This window comes from Hakea prostrata, chromosome 3 (assembly GCF_041222555.1).
Source record: "Hakea prostrata isolate BN-2017 chromosome 3, UWA_Hpros_2, whole genome shotgun sequence".
NCBI classification, from domain to species: Eukaryota; Viridiplantae; Streptophyta; class Magnoliopsida; order Proteales; family Proteaceae; genus Hakea; species Hakea prostrata.
The window spans coordinates 3,923,901-3,941,694 of NC_142602.1; the positions used below are offsets into that span (position 1 = coordinate 3,923,901).

The 17,794-nt window shown below is 37.8% G+C and overlaps 1 protein-coding gene and 1 long non-coding RNA gene across 4 annotated transcripts in view; one reads left to right on the top strand and one right to left on the bottom strand.

Annotated features, from left to right (window-relative positions):
* LOC149020120 (PHD finger-containing protein 6-like) overlaps nucleotides 1-14,704 on the bottom strand; it is a 30,317-nt gene extending 15,613 nt beyond the window's left edge. The window contains exons 1-2 of one of the 3 annotated variants that reach the window (XM_089148204.1): nucleotides 14,409-14,704; nucleotides 3,593-3,681 (exon numbers count right to left, since the gene is read on the bottom strand). In XM_089148204.1, coding sequence (XP_089004330.1) covers nucleotides 3,593-3,681; nucleotides 14,409-14,468 — 149 coding nt within the window. In that variant the 5' untranslated portion in view covers nucleotides 14,469-14,704. Of the gene's footprint in view, nucleotides 1-3,592; nucleotides 3,682-14,008 lie in introns of those variants that run through there. The other 2 variants (XM_089148205.1, XM_089148206.1) reach the window with 2 other exon arrangements.
* On the top strand, nucleotides 78-12,615 carry LOC149020121 (uncharacterized). The gene is made up of 3 exons (XR_016172151.1): nucleotides 78-1,832; nucleotides 10,162-10,255; nucleotides 11,647-12,615. It is a non-coding gene; the product is annotated as an uncharacterized LOC149020121 (long non-coding RNA).
* Nucleotides 14,705-17,794: the final 3,090 nt, after the last annotated feature.

Genomic DNA, 17,794 nt, shown 5'->3' on the forward strand with positions numbered 1-17,794 from the left:
GTGTACTACAATTAATTCAATAGGAATATATTGGTCCATCACATAATCGGAGGATATGCAAGAAGTGGCAGCTCAGGACAGGTTACCAATACTCATCAAAGCCTTAATCCAACTAATTGACTAATAGTTCAAAATCCCACCTTCCCACCCATACAGACAAAGAAAGACAAGCCAAAATAATGACTCTAATCCACAGCCAAGAACTCAACTTTAAGTTGTACCTTTTCTTGCCTCCTTTCCTGACTGCAAAGAGAATGTGATTAAAATGTTTCTGGATACAGATATTGGTTAGATGAGATCTATAATGGTTAGCTGCCAACTTCTTTATCTAACTCCACATGAGGGTTACCAAATGTGGATAATATCTAAGAATCGAACCTTCTGACATTAGCATCCAATAATTGCTAGATTCTTGAAAATTGATTACAAAGTCGAAAGGCAACAAGAAGTTGCAAAGAAAAAGCACACGAGAAAATGAAAGACAAAGGCAGAAAGTAGAAGAGGAAGAATGGAAGAATCATGAGAAGAGACAAGGAATGGAGGAATCATGAGGAGAGACAAAAGATCCTTTTTCTTATTATCTTATTTGGAAAGAAGAAAATTTTTTCTTTTGAAAGGGAGGAAAAAAATTTCCAATTTCAAAAACCTGGTAGTCTTCTCATTTTTCTGAAGTTCGCTGGCATTGCTTTGGGTTCTCTCTCATAGCCATGGATCTGTACAAGAATTTGCTACTGTTTGTAGGGTTTTCTGATTTGAAAGTTTGCTGGCAAGATTGTCATTGATCAATTTTTTGAGTGTCAGATCCAGTGGAGACAGGGTGGGGCCTGTAGCTCAAAGGATTAGAGCACATGGCTATGAACCACGGTGTCAAAGGTTCAAATCCCTCCTTGCCCACAACTGGCCCAAAAGGGAAGCAGAGCTGCAGAAGGACCTTTCCTTTACCTATGGGGGTAGGAAAATCATAATCGGGATGGCAGACCCAAAGCTGCTATGGAGCTTGGGTGTGGGTCTTTTGGTGAAATGGAATGGTTTTTCTTTTAAAGAACCAAAAAAAAATTGCGAAGTAACAGACGCTAGGAAGAACAAAAGGCCTTGGACATATATTGGGTCTTCAAGTACTATTTGTGCATCTCCCTGACCGAATCAACCCAAAATGGGATTATTCGTAAATGGTGATCAAGGTTGACAGATTCACCCTCTGAAACAAGACGTTCTAGTCCTTCCTGTTAATGGACGCTGCCGAAGTCCATACCATATGCAAAAAGAAAGAGACTCATAGAATGATAGAGGCAAATAGAGCTTTTGCAATGTCTCACTTCCCTCCGCAATTCATCAAGTGGTCATGCTACAGGCATAAACATTCATGGATAATTATGAGACGAGATCCTTTTGAATGGGATAAGAGAATTCCGAGGTGTACAACTAGGGTTCTGCTGCTCCAAATCTGCTCTGGTTTGAATCTATTGTAGTTTCATAATCTACCCTACCTTTATGTGCTTTGATTGCTGAAGTGTGGGATTGACTGATATACTGCAAATATAATTTCTAATGGGATTTTTCTCTTCTCTTCCTGCTGGAAGATTTAATGATGTCAGTTGGTGCTATTCTCAACTTCCCCCTAGCAAATTACTACTGTTTAGGGTTTACCTGTTGACCGCTTGGATTGCTCTTCTACAGCTTTTGATGGTTCTTTGCTCCCACCACTGGGATCTCTAACTGCAACCCTATTTGCAGCACCAGGATCACCTCAAGTGAGCTGTATGCATAGTGAGCATCCAACTGCTTGGCAGGTACTTCATAGGAGAGGATCCAAATTCCAAATTCCTATTTGGGTAAGATTTCTCGCCTTGAATCAGGCCGGGTTTTCTGCTGGCTTTTGGCTGTGATGATGTTAAAGACAATCTCATGTGTTGGATTATCAATCAATTACCTCTCTGATTCTCTTTATTTCCTTATATATTTTTAGTAGTTTTACTTCTTAGTTTGCCTCTTTGTCTGCTTCCTTAATATGGGTATCAACTTGAGCCCTTCAAAATCTTGTTTATTACCAGATTGTCACTCCTGTGTACCTTAGACATATGAACGAGATACCCATTATTTACCATTGAACCTTGATATGGCGTTAACTATATTGAACCCCCTTGGACTAGTATCATGATTTTTCCATTAAGTCTTAGCATTACCTATTGTGTACTTAGGTGCGTCCACATTGAACCAAGTTGGTATTTTCATGGGTTTCCACATTTGTTTTGGATTGCATTAATTAATTTGAGAATTTTGTTATAAATAATTGGTCATTCAAAAAAAATTAAAGATATTTCATTGGGCTTCTATATTTACTATATTATTATTCAATAAGCCACAATCATATCAATTTGGGGTTGCAACTTTTAAAAATTGGCACTTGCATGACAATAATTTTTACTATAAAGGGATGGATCAAAGATTATTGGGATCTTATTGCAAAACTAAGCTTGATTATTGGATTTTGTTGTGATGCCCATCCTTTTCTGGTTGTTGCTGGCATTATTTCTTCACATGTAATGCTACACATGAGGAGAAGATTATTATTCTCTTATCTACTCAAGTCATTGGCTCAATATTATTCTATCTGAAGATTACTATGGTTTATTTGTTCGCATCGTCAACAAGATTTGACCTTGAAGGTTCAACAAAATTCACATCCATTTGGTCTACAGCAGATGATATGCTTGGTCCATAAACCTGTACTGCCTACTGGTCCATGCTACCCTATACTGCCTATTTATCATTGGCGTTCTTTTCTCAGACTCCTGTTTGGGGCTCAATATTTGTCTCTATTTGAGCTGGTCACCCCTTACTACATGCCTTCCTTGAAAAAGGTTTCTGATGTAGCCACTGGATGCTGCATTTTTATATGACTCCTTCCTACTGCCTTCTCTACGAGTGTTTTTTATATTGTTGTTGTTCCTGCAACATCATGGATTATGGTTAGTTTTCACTGCCAATTATTTTGCTCCTTGTTGATTGAATTTCACTCAAAACATGAAGATTACTATCTACTTCTATTGGTGATGACTAGATGTGCTAGTTGATACTGTTTCCTAGATGAAGTTCTTCCTGTGCTAGTGTCCACCACCGTTGTTTTTATGCTCAAGGCTGATGCAATTATTAGAAACTGTTCTAACTGGTTTTATTATTATAATTGTTTTTTTTTTTGGGGGGGGGGGGGGGGGGTCCTTCTAAGTGTAATTTGGTATTTGTATGTCCTAGTATTTCTAGGAGACTTAGGTATAGACTTCAAATTATTCTCTTTATTTTATTACGTTTCCTTCTACAAGTAGGCATCTTAATCCAGGGAGGGCGGCAAGATAAATCGACTTTTATTTTCTCTAATCATTGCCCCCTTATTTTCATCTCTTGTCTTTTGCTTATTTTCTACCAATTTACCATTCATATACTGTTACGTCCCTTACAATGACAACTTCAACAGAAACACAGTTCAATTTCTGTTGCAATATGATAAGCAGATGCCATGTCTTCACAGAAATTAAGGGGAACTGGACAACATAAAAATAAAAAGTCTAGCTTGAGTATGCAGAGATGGACATACACATGCTCACATGCTTGTTCACACTGATTGCAAACTACGAGATATTCATTGTAGCCAGTGACTCCACATGTGTCACACCTTTTATTCTCCTGCAGAAAACAGATTATAAGAAACTCTTTGATTTCGTAGCATCCCCTAGAGACACCTAATGGCAGCCTGACAGAAGCAAGTAGAACTTTCTAAACCAAATTGTAGAAATCAAACTGAGAAAGTCATCATTGGACCAAACCAATCAGTTTTGAATAGCACTTAGTATTTGGCTGAACCAAATGATGAGGCACCATTTGAAGTATTATGATGTCATAGAGTGCAGTTGAACCTCCAAAAAGGCAAAAATGAGGGAGCTCAATGCAAAACTTCAGAGAGAGAATCATCATTTGAGCTACAAAGGGTGATTTTGAAACTGTAATTTATACACACATTAGGAACTCAAAACTTAATTAAGTTGAACAACATGTTATTCGTTGGTCTTGATTACAAAATTGACATAAAAGCATTACCTTGCAAGGCATCGGACCTTCTCTCTTTTATTAATAATATAAACAGTCAGCAGCATCCATTAGTACAAAAGATAGTGCCATAACCACCTTGAGATGTGCCACAGAATTATTCCATCGGCATAGTATAAACATAAAATATATTGCTTGCTCACCCCAAGGTCAAAGAGCACTTTATATGTTATCAAACCAACATAAAAAACATGCAACCATGGGACTCAAGCAGATTTTACGTATAACTGTAAACGCATAACAAACAGGTACATCTCTAAGGCTCTAAACATGAGAAAGACTAATCTTGGTCTTAGTCCTATTAAACAACTGTAGAGTGCTCATCCTTTCACACATAATTTTGACTCCAAAGGTCTTCCTGATGAGGTTTAAATCCATCAGTTTTGTACCCCAGACAGATGTCATAAACATAGACAAGGGGGATAAACCAAATTTGAAGTAAATCCAGTAAAACACAATTAGGCAATTTTACCAGAATAAGACACTGATCAAATACTATTTAGATATAGGAGATTAACATAGCAAAAATTTGGAAGGTCTCTTCCAAACAAGATTCCATCTGGTTCAACTGGATCTCTGCCCATTACCTCAAGTCTGACTCCACGTGGATGGTACCCAAGTCTGAGTCCATCTGGATGGTTCCCATTCTCTCCAATCCCTCTTGGATATGGTGCAGGATTCTCTCTCTTCACCTGCTGGCTCTCTTGGGCACCTCCTCTTCCATTGCTAATGGTTTGAACCTCCTTTTGGCTAGACCCTTGACACCCCCTTGATATCCTATTCTAGGTTGTAAAAGGCTAATCATCCTATTCTCCAGTATCTCCAAGAATGCCCCTCTCCCTTTTCCTCTCTTTTGACCAATGGATCCCTCCCTCCCCCCTCCCCCTTGCCTACCAAGCTCACAACCATTTGGCCTTCTCTCTTGCTTCTCCCCTTGCCCCCTCCCAGATGCAATTCACCAATTGGGTTCCCTCTTTACACAGGCCCCTTCAACTCCTTTGCCTCGGATTTCATTAGTTCCCCTTGCCCCAAAGTCTCTTGGGCCCCCCTGTTCTATTCAAAGGACTATCCCAAACCACACCTTCACTACTTGGTGATCCTCAATGCGTCAATTTGGTATCAACACCGTATACAAAAACCGAAACCAACCGTAGAAAAATGTACTGACCCGAAACATTTAAAAAACGGTATGGTACAATTTTCAAAACTGGTTTCTCATTCGGTACGGTTTGGCATCAATTTCAGGTGTCATACCAATGGTAAGTACCACACTGCACCAAATAATACCATTTTTGTACCGAAACCATACCATTTCTGTACTGATTTTGTATCATTTTCATACCATTTACATACTGTAACCGTACCACACCGTTTCCCTACCATTTTGGTATCAAAATCATACCTGTTCGGTATCAATATGCAAATACAGGTATGATGGTAGAGTACGTTTTCAGTTTATGTACTACTTCCGTGAACAGAACCGAATTACCGATACCATACCATTTTACACCCTTAGGTGATCCCTTACCATCTAACTCCTCACCCAAGCCTTCCTCCTCAGACATCACATCCAAGGATCCTTGGTGACAACCATAGTTGTCAAGGCAACAAGGCGAGGCAAGGAGATAGAGGACAACGGAAACCAAGGTGACACCAAGCTAGGCAACAAGGCAACACCAAGTTGCCTTGACCCAAAAAAGGACCACGACACCTAAGTGTCACCTTGACAACTATGGTGACAACAGTGAAGAGGACATTCACCACCTCTTCTTTGCTTGCCCCTTCTCCACTTCCTTTTGGACTACAGCCCCTTGCCTCCATCTAGCCTCATAGCTGCTAACCCCTACCCCAAGCCTTTTGATTGTGAGTGTTATTGGGTATCTTCAACCTTCAGTGGTTCTCGAAATCCCGACATTGCTCTAAAACTGGTCTTAGGAGCCTCAATCTACCATTTTTGGAAGGATTGCAACATTTGGAGGTGGACCTCCAAATCACGTTCTATAGATCAGATTAGGCAATCCATCATCAAGGATGTCAGCGCCAAACTTGGCTTACATTCCACCAGACCCCTATCTGATACCCCAACAAATAGGCATATGGTTGTTAACTGGGGTTCAGATACCTCCCTATTTTCCCTCTTTGAGCCATTTGATCTGTACCCCCGTCCCCCCAAAAAGAAACTTCTTTTTCCTCCTCGGGGGCTTTTTTTATATAGTATTTAATAATAAAAAAAATAGCAAAAATCTATACCAATCTGAATGCCAGATTTGAACATAGAAGTTTAGTTCAATAAAAAAAAAATCCCAAAACAGAAGTAATAGCAGTAATACTGGAGAAGTTAAACCACAGCACATCAAAGAATCTGGTCTAGCCCAAAGTATGATTGCAGGCTACTATACTCTGTAGGTTGATAGAGTAGAACTTCAATCTCCGGTCATTCCAAGGGTTGGATCCTGAGATCGAAGAGCTTTTCAGAGCTGGTTGGAATCATTAATCAGATTATCTAGAGCATGTATCAAACTCAGCTAGATGGTTCCCGATGATGCAAGAGGAAATAATTAAATATATATTATGAAGCAGAAACTGAGATTAAAAGATAGCAACCAACATTTGTTGAATAAACAGAGAATGAAAGACTTACTTGAAGGATGATCACAGGAAAGAAATAAGAGGAGAGCAAAAAAAAAGATATCACTGGAATCACCACTAATGGGTATGCTCAGAATCACCACTAGCCCCTCCAGTGATTCACCCTAGAAAATTAGTCAGAAGTCATCGTCACTCAATAAAATGTGGGCTAACCTGGAGCCTTACCATGGAATTAAATAGTCAGAAATACCCAGATTCATATCAAGTCTAGGAGTAACTCCTAAACAATAAAAAACAACACCTAGTTAATGTAAACAATAAAACAAAAACAGAATAGGAATTCCCTTAGGTTGATAGCCCTATGGATTATCTGATCTGTTTCAAACACTTCCATGTATTAGAATTAAACTACTTTAGATGTGTGTGTCTCAACTAATTAGCTAAGGTAATACAAACAAATAAAAACCAAGCTACTATCCATGATGGGGAGCTAGGTTGGTCCACTGGGTTTAACTCAACTCAGCTTACTCCCTGAGTTGAGCGGTTTATTAAGTTGGAAATTTTTTCACTCTGGTACTTCTTAAAATACCATTGAAGCAGGTCAACCTGCCCAATCACGTTTAAATTTGCTTAACCATCCAAGCTGAAAATTATGGATGTTTACAGAGAAACAGAGCAATATATTCCCCAAGTGATCTTTTCCATTATTTTAGAAGTAAAAGAAATGAAGGTGTTCAACACAAACACATCAGCATTATATGTAAAGCATAAAATGTGTTTCTTGGGGTGGTCCATCCTCCCCTAACAATTTATGATCAGTATTAGGAACTGTGATATATCCACTACTAATTGCACGTACAGAATTCTTAACTACAGTGCATGCAAGTAGTGCAACCACTAGTTTTAAGAAATCCAGCATACTTGAATGTAAAATAAATAAAAATTCTTGACAAAAATATATTTGATGCAATTAGCTATAAATTATAATGATCCAATATGCAACCAAATGCAAATTCAAATAGATAGTTAACAAGCTACAAGAGTTAACACTCTACAAAATTGTGAATGAATGGTGGACAATGAGACCAATAAAGGCAGGCCTGTTTTCCTTGGAGAAATCATCACACACGATGGACGCCTTCCCTTTTACCCTGGATCGCTCTTCTGGCATCAACTGCTTGAGCTTACTATCTATTTGACTGAGCCTTTAATCTATGGGCAGAACACAGCCGCTGATCTAAGAGACCATCTCTCTCAGTATATTACTGATAAGGAATGCTTCAATCTTGCCTCTGTTTGCTATAAGTTCTTCAAGACTCAATATCCTGGCATGGAATGTCTGATCTGGTTGATCCGTGATATAGACAGGACAGCGTCTGCTAGCGATCACTCTGTTTTCTATGGAATCCTCTACCGTACCACAGTACAGGATTATATGAAAATGGAGGCCATGAATATCTGGCTTTGTGAGATCTGTCCGCGGACAACCAAGATCTGGCAATGAATGCTCTATCCGGGTGACAACCAAGATATGGTAATGAATGCTCTGTCCGAGTCAAGGTTTAAGCTATCCCACGATATGATGCGATACTAGCAGATATATATCCATATTGGATACACCTGATACAATACATACTGTGGAAATAAGAAAAAAAAAGAAAAGAAAAAAAAATCGAGAAAGAAACAGAGAGAGAGTGAGAGAAACAGAAACAGAGAGAGAGAGAGAGAGAAAGTCCAGCGGAAGAAAAAAGAAAAGAAAGAGAAGGAAAAAAACCTTTCTTGGTTTTTGGATTCTAATTTTACCTAGGCTTTGATACCATGTGGAAATAATTGAATCCTTAGTTGATCAATGTGACCCGAAAGTTTATTATTTATAATAATGTGAAATATACGGAGTTACACATTTACCTTCACTAAACAACTGAATAATAATAACTTGAACCACAACTTATAATTAAACCAACCCACAAATAAACCGAACCAACCAAAACATATTGATACATCTCTCTATTTGATTGCACTAAAATACATTGGTCCGTATGATGTAATACTCAATTCAAGATGATACGTCTCTTTAAATCACCTGACCAATACAAGACTTGATACTGATACTTTAAACCTTGATCTGAGCACATCCACCATATGCAAATGAACAGAAAAAACCCTCCACAAAGACAAACCTATGAGAGGGTTGCAATCTTATATAGATATCTAGGATAAGTGGGCAATGAATGCTCTATCCAGGGCAATCAACGCTATGTACATCCACCATGCACAACAATGAACGCAATGAACAGGATGAACGTGGCATAGCATATCTGTGAAGACTAAATATCTAGCATGTAACTTTGGTTGTGATTGAACGAATGATGGGGTGGTGAAACTTGATGAGAAGGAGATTCCACAAAGTGATTATTTTAGGTACCTTGGCTCAATCATAAATAGAAAAGGTGATATAGAGTGAGATAGAGGATGGTATTTCCCAATGAATTAAAATAGGGTGGATGAAGTGGAGAGATGTGTCCAGGGTCTTCTTTTATCAACATATTCTTTTAAAGCTCAAAGGGAAATTGTATAGGACCGTTGTACTACTAGCTACAATGTATGATGCAAAGTGCTAGGCTATTAAGAAATATCATGTAGATTAAATCAATCTAGTTGAAATGAGAATGCCAAGATAGATGAGTGGCAAAACTAGGAAGGATAAAGTAAGGAATGATCATATTAGAGCTGGTCTGAGTAGCTCCAATAAATGATAAGGCATGAGAAAATTGATTGAGGTAGCATGACCATGTTTAATAGAGGCCCTTAAATGCCCCTGTATGGAGGTGACTTAATCCAGATTGAAGGAATTAGAAGAACTTTGGGTAGACCTAAGATAACTTTAAGAAAAGTGGTGAGAAAGTATACGCATAGCTTAGGCCTTGTATCTAATATGGCCTCAAATAGAGCTGATTGCAAGGCAAGAATCCATGTAGCTGACCCCATTTAGTTGGGACAAAGGCTTATTGGTTGTTGGTTGGTTCAAAGCATAAAGGGGAACTATATAGAGAGTGACAGGTGCCCACCGAAAATCTCTCAAGTGAGAGAATTCACCTTCTCAGTAATAAAAATATTTAATCACAGCCCCAGGTCAGCTTTAAAGACATTAATATATGTATTATAGCCTCATCCCTCCTGAAAATCTTTGTTAAGTATGAGAGCTTTTGCAATATTCCTTTTGACTACGTTACCAAATGTTGTCAGAAGTCAGATCTCAGCCATGCAAACCTAGGATTACAAGTTGATCATTGCACCACTTTTCATTAATAAAATTGAATTTTTACGGGAGAAGCTTTGGAAAGGCATTAGAATGGCTTTAGGTGGTTTCAATTTTTGTTGCTTAATCAGGCCCCATTGGCCGAAGTTAGTCCAATAAAGAAGTTATTAAATCACTGACTCAGAAGCTAAGATCATTTCTCATTATCACAGGATGGTCAGGTACACTACAGACTGACGAATCTGATTACAACTTACAAGGACCAGAAGCTTTGTCCTCAGGAGCAGTTCTCTAGCCAAGGATGAGGTAAGTATTCAGAATTTGTATAATAGGTAACATATAGAAATGTCTGAAATAAAAACCAATTTTTGTTTTTTGGTTTATCTGTATATTGCTCAGCCAATAACATCTTTGTTAGTCTATTTAAAAAAGAAAGCAACGCGTAGCACTTTCTAGATCTAAAGATGATATATTTCAGTTCAGAACAAGGAGCATTTAAACATACAGAGGACCATACATGTATGGATGACCCTTTTACAAAATCCAAGATAGTAAAAGAACTCCTCACAAAGGCTCAAGATCTCGGTCTCAAAGGCAATTTCACCCTTGAGAAAAAGCGAGATCTTGAGCAAGATCTGGTATTATTTTGATGGTTCAACTCGAGTGAACTCGAGGGTCCGTCTCGGGGGTTTTAAGGCTTAGGTATGGCTCAAAATTGAAACTTAGCTTATTTTAGTAGGTCTTCTGAACATACTAGTGGCCTTAGACTTGTGAGAAAACAACCCTAAGTATGGGTTTCTAATCCGACCTTAAGTTTGAAATCGAAATACTACGGAATAAACATGCAAGGTTATAAAACATGAAATATAGAACCATTAACACACATAAATGAAAAGCAAATGATATGATACATCAAATAACTTAAATACCAATAAAATTCCATTCATATAAGCACAATAGAACATCACATTCTCAACTCTCAAGAATATAATAATACAACCATCATTAGTTCATAACAAACGTGTTGGGTATGGCTTATGCTTCACATTATGTTGCCGACAATCTTCCCCCCGATGCACACGAGTCCAGGGGGGCTGCCTTGGCAGGGGTGTAGGGGGCAGCACCTTGGGCCTGTAGAGGCCTTATATCACTTTGAACCCCGGAATTTCCTTTGCAGTTTGGGCTTGGGCCCATGAATACATTGTGGCTTAGGTGTTCTGAGCCTATATATATTATCTTGTAACCTAACATCTGTAACGAGTTGTTAAGATGTAGATGTGCTAGGTCAAGATCTAGCGTCAATCCGTAAAAAAAAATGAGGTTTGTATGCTGTCAGCATGGTGGGAGGCGAGACAAGTCAAGATCTTGACTTGATCCGCTTGAAATTTGGCATTTAAAAGAAGGGGTGGAGTGAGATCTCAAGTCAAACCGAAAGCTCAGTCGAGTTTGTGTATTTCGTGAGACTTGATTGAGATCTCGTCTCGAGTCTCCAAAAAGGGAAGATCTTGCCGAGATCTCGAGTAAGATCTCACACCTTGCTCCTCACCAAACAAAAATGATAATCACTACGATATAATCACCAATTCAATTGCCATATGTGGTACCCACTTATTCACGAAAAGTAAGGCTTTGGTTTTTTACAACACATATTCAGTGGTGTTTATCAAATGTGAAATTCATCCCATTCCATATGGCAGGATAAAGGTAAAAATAGAAGATACAGAATCACACCCTGATCTCAAGGGCCTCAATTGGTGAACCTTGGATCTACAATTCTAAGGTAACTCAAATGATGATAACAAGCCAAAGGTAGATATTCTGGTCATGCCCTTGGTTCATTTAAACAATTTTGACTGGGTGTTTCCAGCCACCTCCAATCTTGCACTGGACATTTTGCCACAACTTTGGTTGGAGAAGCTGCTGCTGGGTATTTCTCCAATCTAGCTTGAGTTTCGTAGCACTTATTGGCAATTTGGCATCATATGGAGTATACGACATATAGTCTTGAGTTGTACTTTGGATTGTAATTTGAAGTTTGGACATGTATACTGTATACAGACTTGTTTAAATATCAGTGTATGAATCAAGGTCTTTGTATGAGTTTATTATGTATATGACAGGGCCTTTTTATAATCTAAGGGTACCACTGTGTTCAGAAGGCTTTAAATACACTGGAAAACAAGTTTCAACGTCAAATGACATGACATACCCCTCAAGATGGATAATCAAGTACAGAAAAAAATAAAAATACAACATCACAGCAACTTGCTATTTTGAGGGAGTGAGATCGCCCTCAAGATTGAGATCTTAATCTGTGATGTAGCATCCAACAGCCAAATTATACATGGTAAGTGACAGTCTTCCCAATAAAAGACAAAAGTACATCATCCAAAGACCTCCCAAATGAAGGCAAGTAATAAGTGATAACCTGCTCAAACAAAAATAAATATAAGAACCACTCTGATGGCAGGCTAGATATAAGGTAACAATGATGTGAATGGCAAACAAAGGTCTCAAACAAAAAAAAAATCCATTGATAAATAGGCAATAATTTCTAATCAACAGGGTAACAATGATGTGAATGGCAAACAAAGGTCTCGAACAAAAAAAAATTCCATTGATAAATAGGCAACAGGCAATTTAGATTATTGTGAATGATGTAGCAACAGAAGGTCATTGGGGACCAGAAATATAACATAACTATGAACCAGACAACATTGTTGTGAGACCAAATAACAATTTTTTTGGTTGGGTTGGATGAATAAATAAGATCATTACCAAAAGGAGAGAAGAAACGGGTGGGGCCAGAGACAAACAGGAAAGAATTGCAAGGATGGGAAAAGCGATCACTCAATAAGGGGTAAGAAGAGTGCGTACGCACGTACCAACCGCTGAGGATGTTCAAAAGCATAAACTCAATCCATTCTGTTCGATAAAAAGAATGAAGGGAGACAAGGAGAGCTGCAGCTCTGCAGGTTGTGGGGGTATACATAATACAGGTATCCAGGCCCCAGATAACAACAATTAATCTGTTCCCTGGGGAGTCCTCAAAGTTATCATTCCTGTGGACATAAAAATCAACAAAGTTGAGTCTTGGAGAATTTGGATGAAACTGCAATAAAATTTTGCGATTCTGTATTCAACATCAGTTGTTGGATACAGAACCCCAAGGCAGAGAGGCCACTACGATTAATTGCAGAGAGAAACATTTCTCGATAAACTGAATTCTGAATAATCTCCATAATGGATATCTCAACCCTAAAAAGGAAAATCCAGTCTTTCCTCTAGAATATGGGAGCTACTTCCGGAAATTTTTGTGAAGCAATGGAGGTCCGAATGACTTGTTAATAAGAAAAAAAAAAATTTGTTGAATATGAATTACTCAAGCAACTGAAATATAACACTGTTCTAGTGATTACGAAACTAAATTGAGCTAACATCAGGAATGACTATAGTGTCCAGAGTTCTAGGACATCCCTCAATTAAATCCTTCCACTTGGTGGTACCAATACAGAAAAAATTATCAAGAACAGAACAACCTGATGTAGTTAATTGAGTTTTCAACAGAAATACAATAAGCATGTTGAATAAACTAAGTCCCAAATAAACGTTCAACATCACACACAGCCGGTAACAACCATCTCATCATCATGAATCTTAACAAAGAATAATTTGAGAGTTAAGTACACAGGTCCCTCTAACATCCAAACACTAAGCTTATGTCTCTGCAATGCTGCTAAATCCCTTAACAGAAGAGAAAAGGGGGGGGGGGGTTGTAAGGCTAGGGATAATGTGGCCGATTTTAAAGAGGATTATCAAGCTTTCATGCAATCCAGAAAAAAGTAGTTCAAGTGATGTTATCCAAGACGACCCAGAGAAAGATAAATGAACCCAGGCTACACAAAACAGGATAAAACAGTCCCGTCAGTCATTTTGATTAGTTCTAAAGAACAAAAGGTAAAAGGTGGGGAAAATCAAACAAAAACAAAACTCAAGCCTTCAACATATCGTAGCATTATATTATGGGGCGAAGCCAGAGGAGAGGAATAGAAAAGCGACCTCAGAAGAAGCTTAATGTCTCAGAAGAATCATGAACATCGAAAGATAAGTAAACTAAGCTTCAAGCCTTCAATAGCATTACAGTATGGGATAGAAGAGGACCAAACCCATCTCGCAGAAACATCCTAAAAAGAAAAATAAAGTACCGAGAAAAGAGACAACCAAAGTTATTTTATAAGGTCATTACAGAACCAAACTTCCACATACGAGCTGATGAACAGTTCCCAAAGCAAATTAACTATCAGTACAGAGCAGGAAATGCGACAGAGCAGTAAACCCACTAAATGGTAATAAAATAAAGTAGAAAAGCAGCAGAAGGAAATAAAAAAATGGTGAAAACAATATCTATGGGAGTATCAAACTAGGGTTCTTAAAGATTAATTTAATGGGTCAATTTTACCAAGTTCTTTTCTCTCGATCTTCCCATGTTGTCAATCTCCTTCCCCTTATTTTTGCGCATTTCTCTGAATCTTCTTCAACGCAAGAGTGTAGATGAAGCGGCACTGTTGAAGAGCTGAATTGAGAGAAAGGATTCAGAGACTGTAGGACCCCTTCTCAACGCGGAGAAGACTGGTGATAGAGAGGAGACTCTATAAGACTCCAGGTCAAAGTGAAAAGTGGAAAATGGAACGACTCCTCCTTCCACAATTTCTGAAAACTGCTACTAATGGCTCCCTGTTTCCTTCTCATTTTTCCTCATGTTACAAGTTACAACCTCGTGGCAGTAAAGCTTCTCCGTTTCCGTTGGCATCGGTTGCTTTTAGGCAACATTTCCCCGCTTGAATGCCAGGTGGAATGGATTAACTTATCCATGCTGGCAGACACGTGGATGGATGCTTACTTGTCACTCGGGCTGCAACGTGGAATGGATGCTTAGTTGTCACTGGAGCTAACGTAATTCTTTCTTCTTCTGTTTTGGGTTTTGAAAATGATTCCATAGACCTTCTGTGTTTCTTTCCATCCACACACCGACACTCACTCCCGTCCCGTTACGAGTTCAGACTTCAGAGGAGATGAATTGGAATGGGCCGGGCCCATCATGGATCGATTTCTTGAAGACTCAGTAGATTGTTATCCATCCTGGGCCCCAAATTATTTCGGTAATGGGCTCAGGGGCGAGGCCACGTATTTGTTTGAAGATAAAGGAGGAACTGTTGAGATCGGCTCGGTTCGGTTCGGTTCGGTTCAAACTATTATTGAACCGACTGGCTCAAACCTAATCTTCATATGTACATGAAAAGATGGCATCAGTTTACCAAAAATTCCTTCTTCGTTTTTTTGGGGCACTAAGGTTAGCCGATTTTTTTTTTTTAAATCTCGTCAGATCAATGGACTGGATGTTATAGATCCAAATCAATGACCCCAGGATAAGAATAAATTTTTTGTATCAATTTCCTTAATGATTGATTTCAATTATCTAGAGATTTCAAATAAGATCAAATCATAGAGATAATTATAAAATTAGATGTTGGGTGGAAGAAACGGGATTCATCCTAAAAACAGATCGACGGATGGAAGGCAAATGAAGCTTTGAAATCTCCGGATTTCATCACACCCATAAACTACGACACGTTAGGTAAAAGGTGGATTCAGAACGAGATTTTACAACCAAACGGGTATAACATGAACCGAGAGAAACTCTAGATTAGTAACAAGCAATGTTGATTTTTATCTGAATTAATCAACTTGATTCAAATTTTAGAATCCCTTCACCCTCTTTAGGGCTTGTTTGGTTACATGAATTCAAAGATTTCAAATCTTTAGATTTATAAATGCTAAATTTATACTTGTTTGGTTGTGAAAAGTCCTTGGATTCATGAAATCTAGAAATTCATCATTTTACACTAAATATGTGAATCTCTAGATTTATGGGTATGTAGTGAAATTCAAAAATTTCATTCCACAAATTTAGGTTAACCAAACAGTTAATTTTATGAATTATGACTCCATAAACTTGAAATCTCTAGATATGAGAGGATAATTTGATAAATTGATATTGGGATGTTATTTTGGTATTTTGTTTTGAGACTTAATGGATATAAAGTTATTTTCTAAATTTGACTTAGTTAGCAGAATTTTACTCACTCTGGTAAATGTAATGGTAAATGTAAACCACCAATAATAGAAAGGTGAGCAACAATAATATTTGATACTTCATAAATGTATTTAAGTTTCACTCCCACTTAAGGGAGCTGCCACTAAAAACCTCAAGTAATAATTAAAGCTAAGATTAGACACAAGCAATGATCAGATTTAAATTTGTATAACGATATACTCCGTTAGCAAATTCCGTTAAGTTTTGGTTAGATCATCATCATATAGTCTTATCCCAACTAAATGAGATTGGTTACATGGATTATTGCCTTCTAATCAACCTTGTTTGAAGTCATGCTAGATATGAGATTTAAGCTATGTATATATTTTCTCACCACTTCTCTTAAGATAAGGCTATACATTTCCTTATCTTAAAGGCTTAAGCTATGATAAGAAATGGGTTGGGATTTTTAAGTTTAAAAGTGGTTGGGACCCTGGGATTGCGTGTCATGATAATAGGGTACTATAGGGATTGGTTTGGGAATCGGGATTTGGGATTAAAATTGAATTAAGAGATCGGTGAAATCTCGCCGTGGTGAACCGGTGCAAGTCGGGCAAGATTTCATACCGTGACTGTGCTACAACAGAGCTATAACAAATTGAATAATCACAACTCAAATCATAGGTTCGGATACTTTTATTGTCCCAACAAAATAAGAAATTAGCTCATATTAAAGTTTGAATATAGATAAATAAATATAGCCATTAAAAGAATTTAGCTATAATATAAAAAGTAGAAAATATAAAACCAAATAGAGAACTTGAAGAATCTAAAGCTGGGAAGAAGAAATGGAGAAAATATGGAGTCATATTTCGATTTTATGTTTTTGCTACTACTCACTACACTTCTATAATAATTCCACGGGCAAGCCCAAAAACAAACAAAAACAAGCCAACCAGGACAACCCCAGGAGCGCATCGGGGGATCAGAAAAGACGATCACTCCGAGCCGCGCAACCAACGCCTGTTTGCCCCCAGACAAATCAACAGGCCCGAGAAGCAAGGGAATCAGCAACTCTCCCACGTCCTTGCCGAACTCGGGTCCACGCCTTTGGCCTCGGATTCTTTTGGAGTGGCATGCTCCCATTCCACGCTCCTTTCCCTTTTTATGAATGGGGAAGCACTTTAGGTGTTTTATTTAGATTTTAGTGTTTGTTTAATTTTTGGAATTATGACGTTTGTGATAACTCTATGAAATAGAGTTAATTCTAGTGATTTTACATTTGAGATAACTTGATTTAAAAGTGATTTTTCTTTGTTTTAGTGTTAGTACTAAATAAAATTGTTGTTTAGTGAATCTTGAAGTTTTAAATCTTGTAAGGTCTTTATATAATTTATGCATAAAATTCCCTTCAATAAATTGATGGAATTGATCTGTCCTCTTTTTATTGTCATTGTAAGAAAAGAACTATAATGGATGAAGAAATGACACGAGGAATAGAAGAATAAACAAAGAACAAGTCTTTTCAATTTGTTGTATGGATGTTCTCTTATTAGGTATGTCTCTAGCTCTTTTAGTTTATTCAATCTAGATTATATCACTTATCAATATAAAAGCATTTACAGACTCCGTTTAATGTAGCCATGCAATCTCAAACAACATTACTGTAAAATCACAAGACATTAATGACAATTTAGGAATTTCAATACTATATAGCCATCAGAGGCCCATCATTAAGCATAATTTAGAGA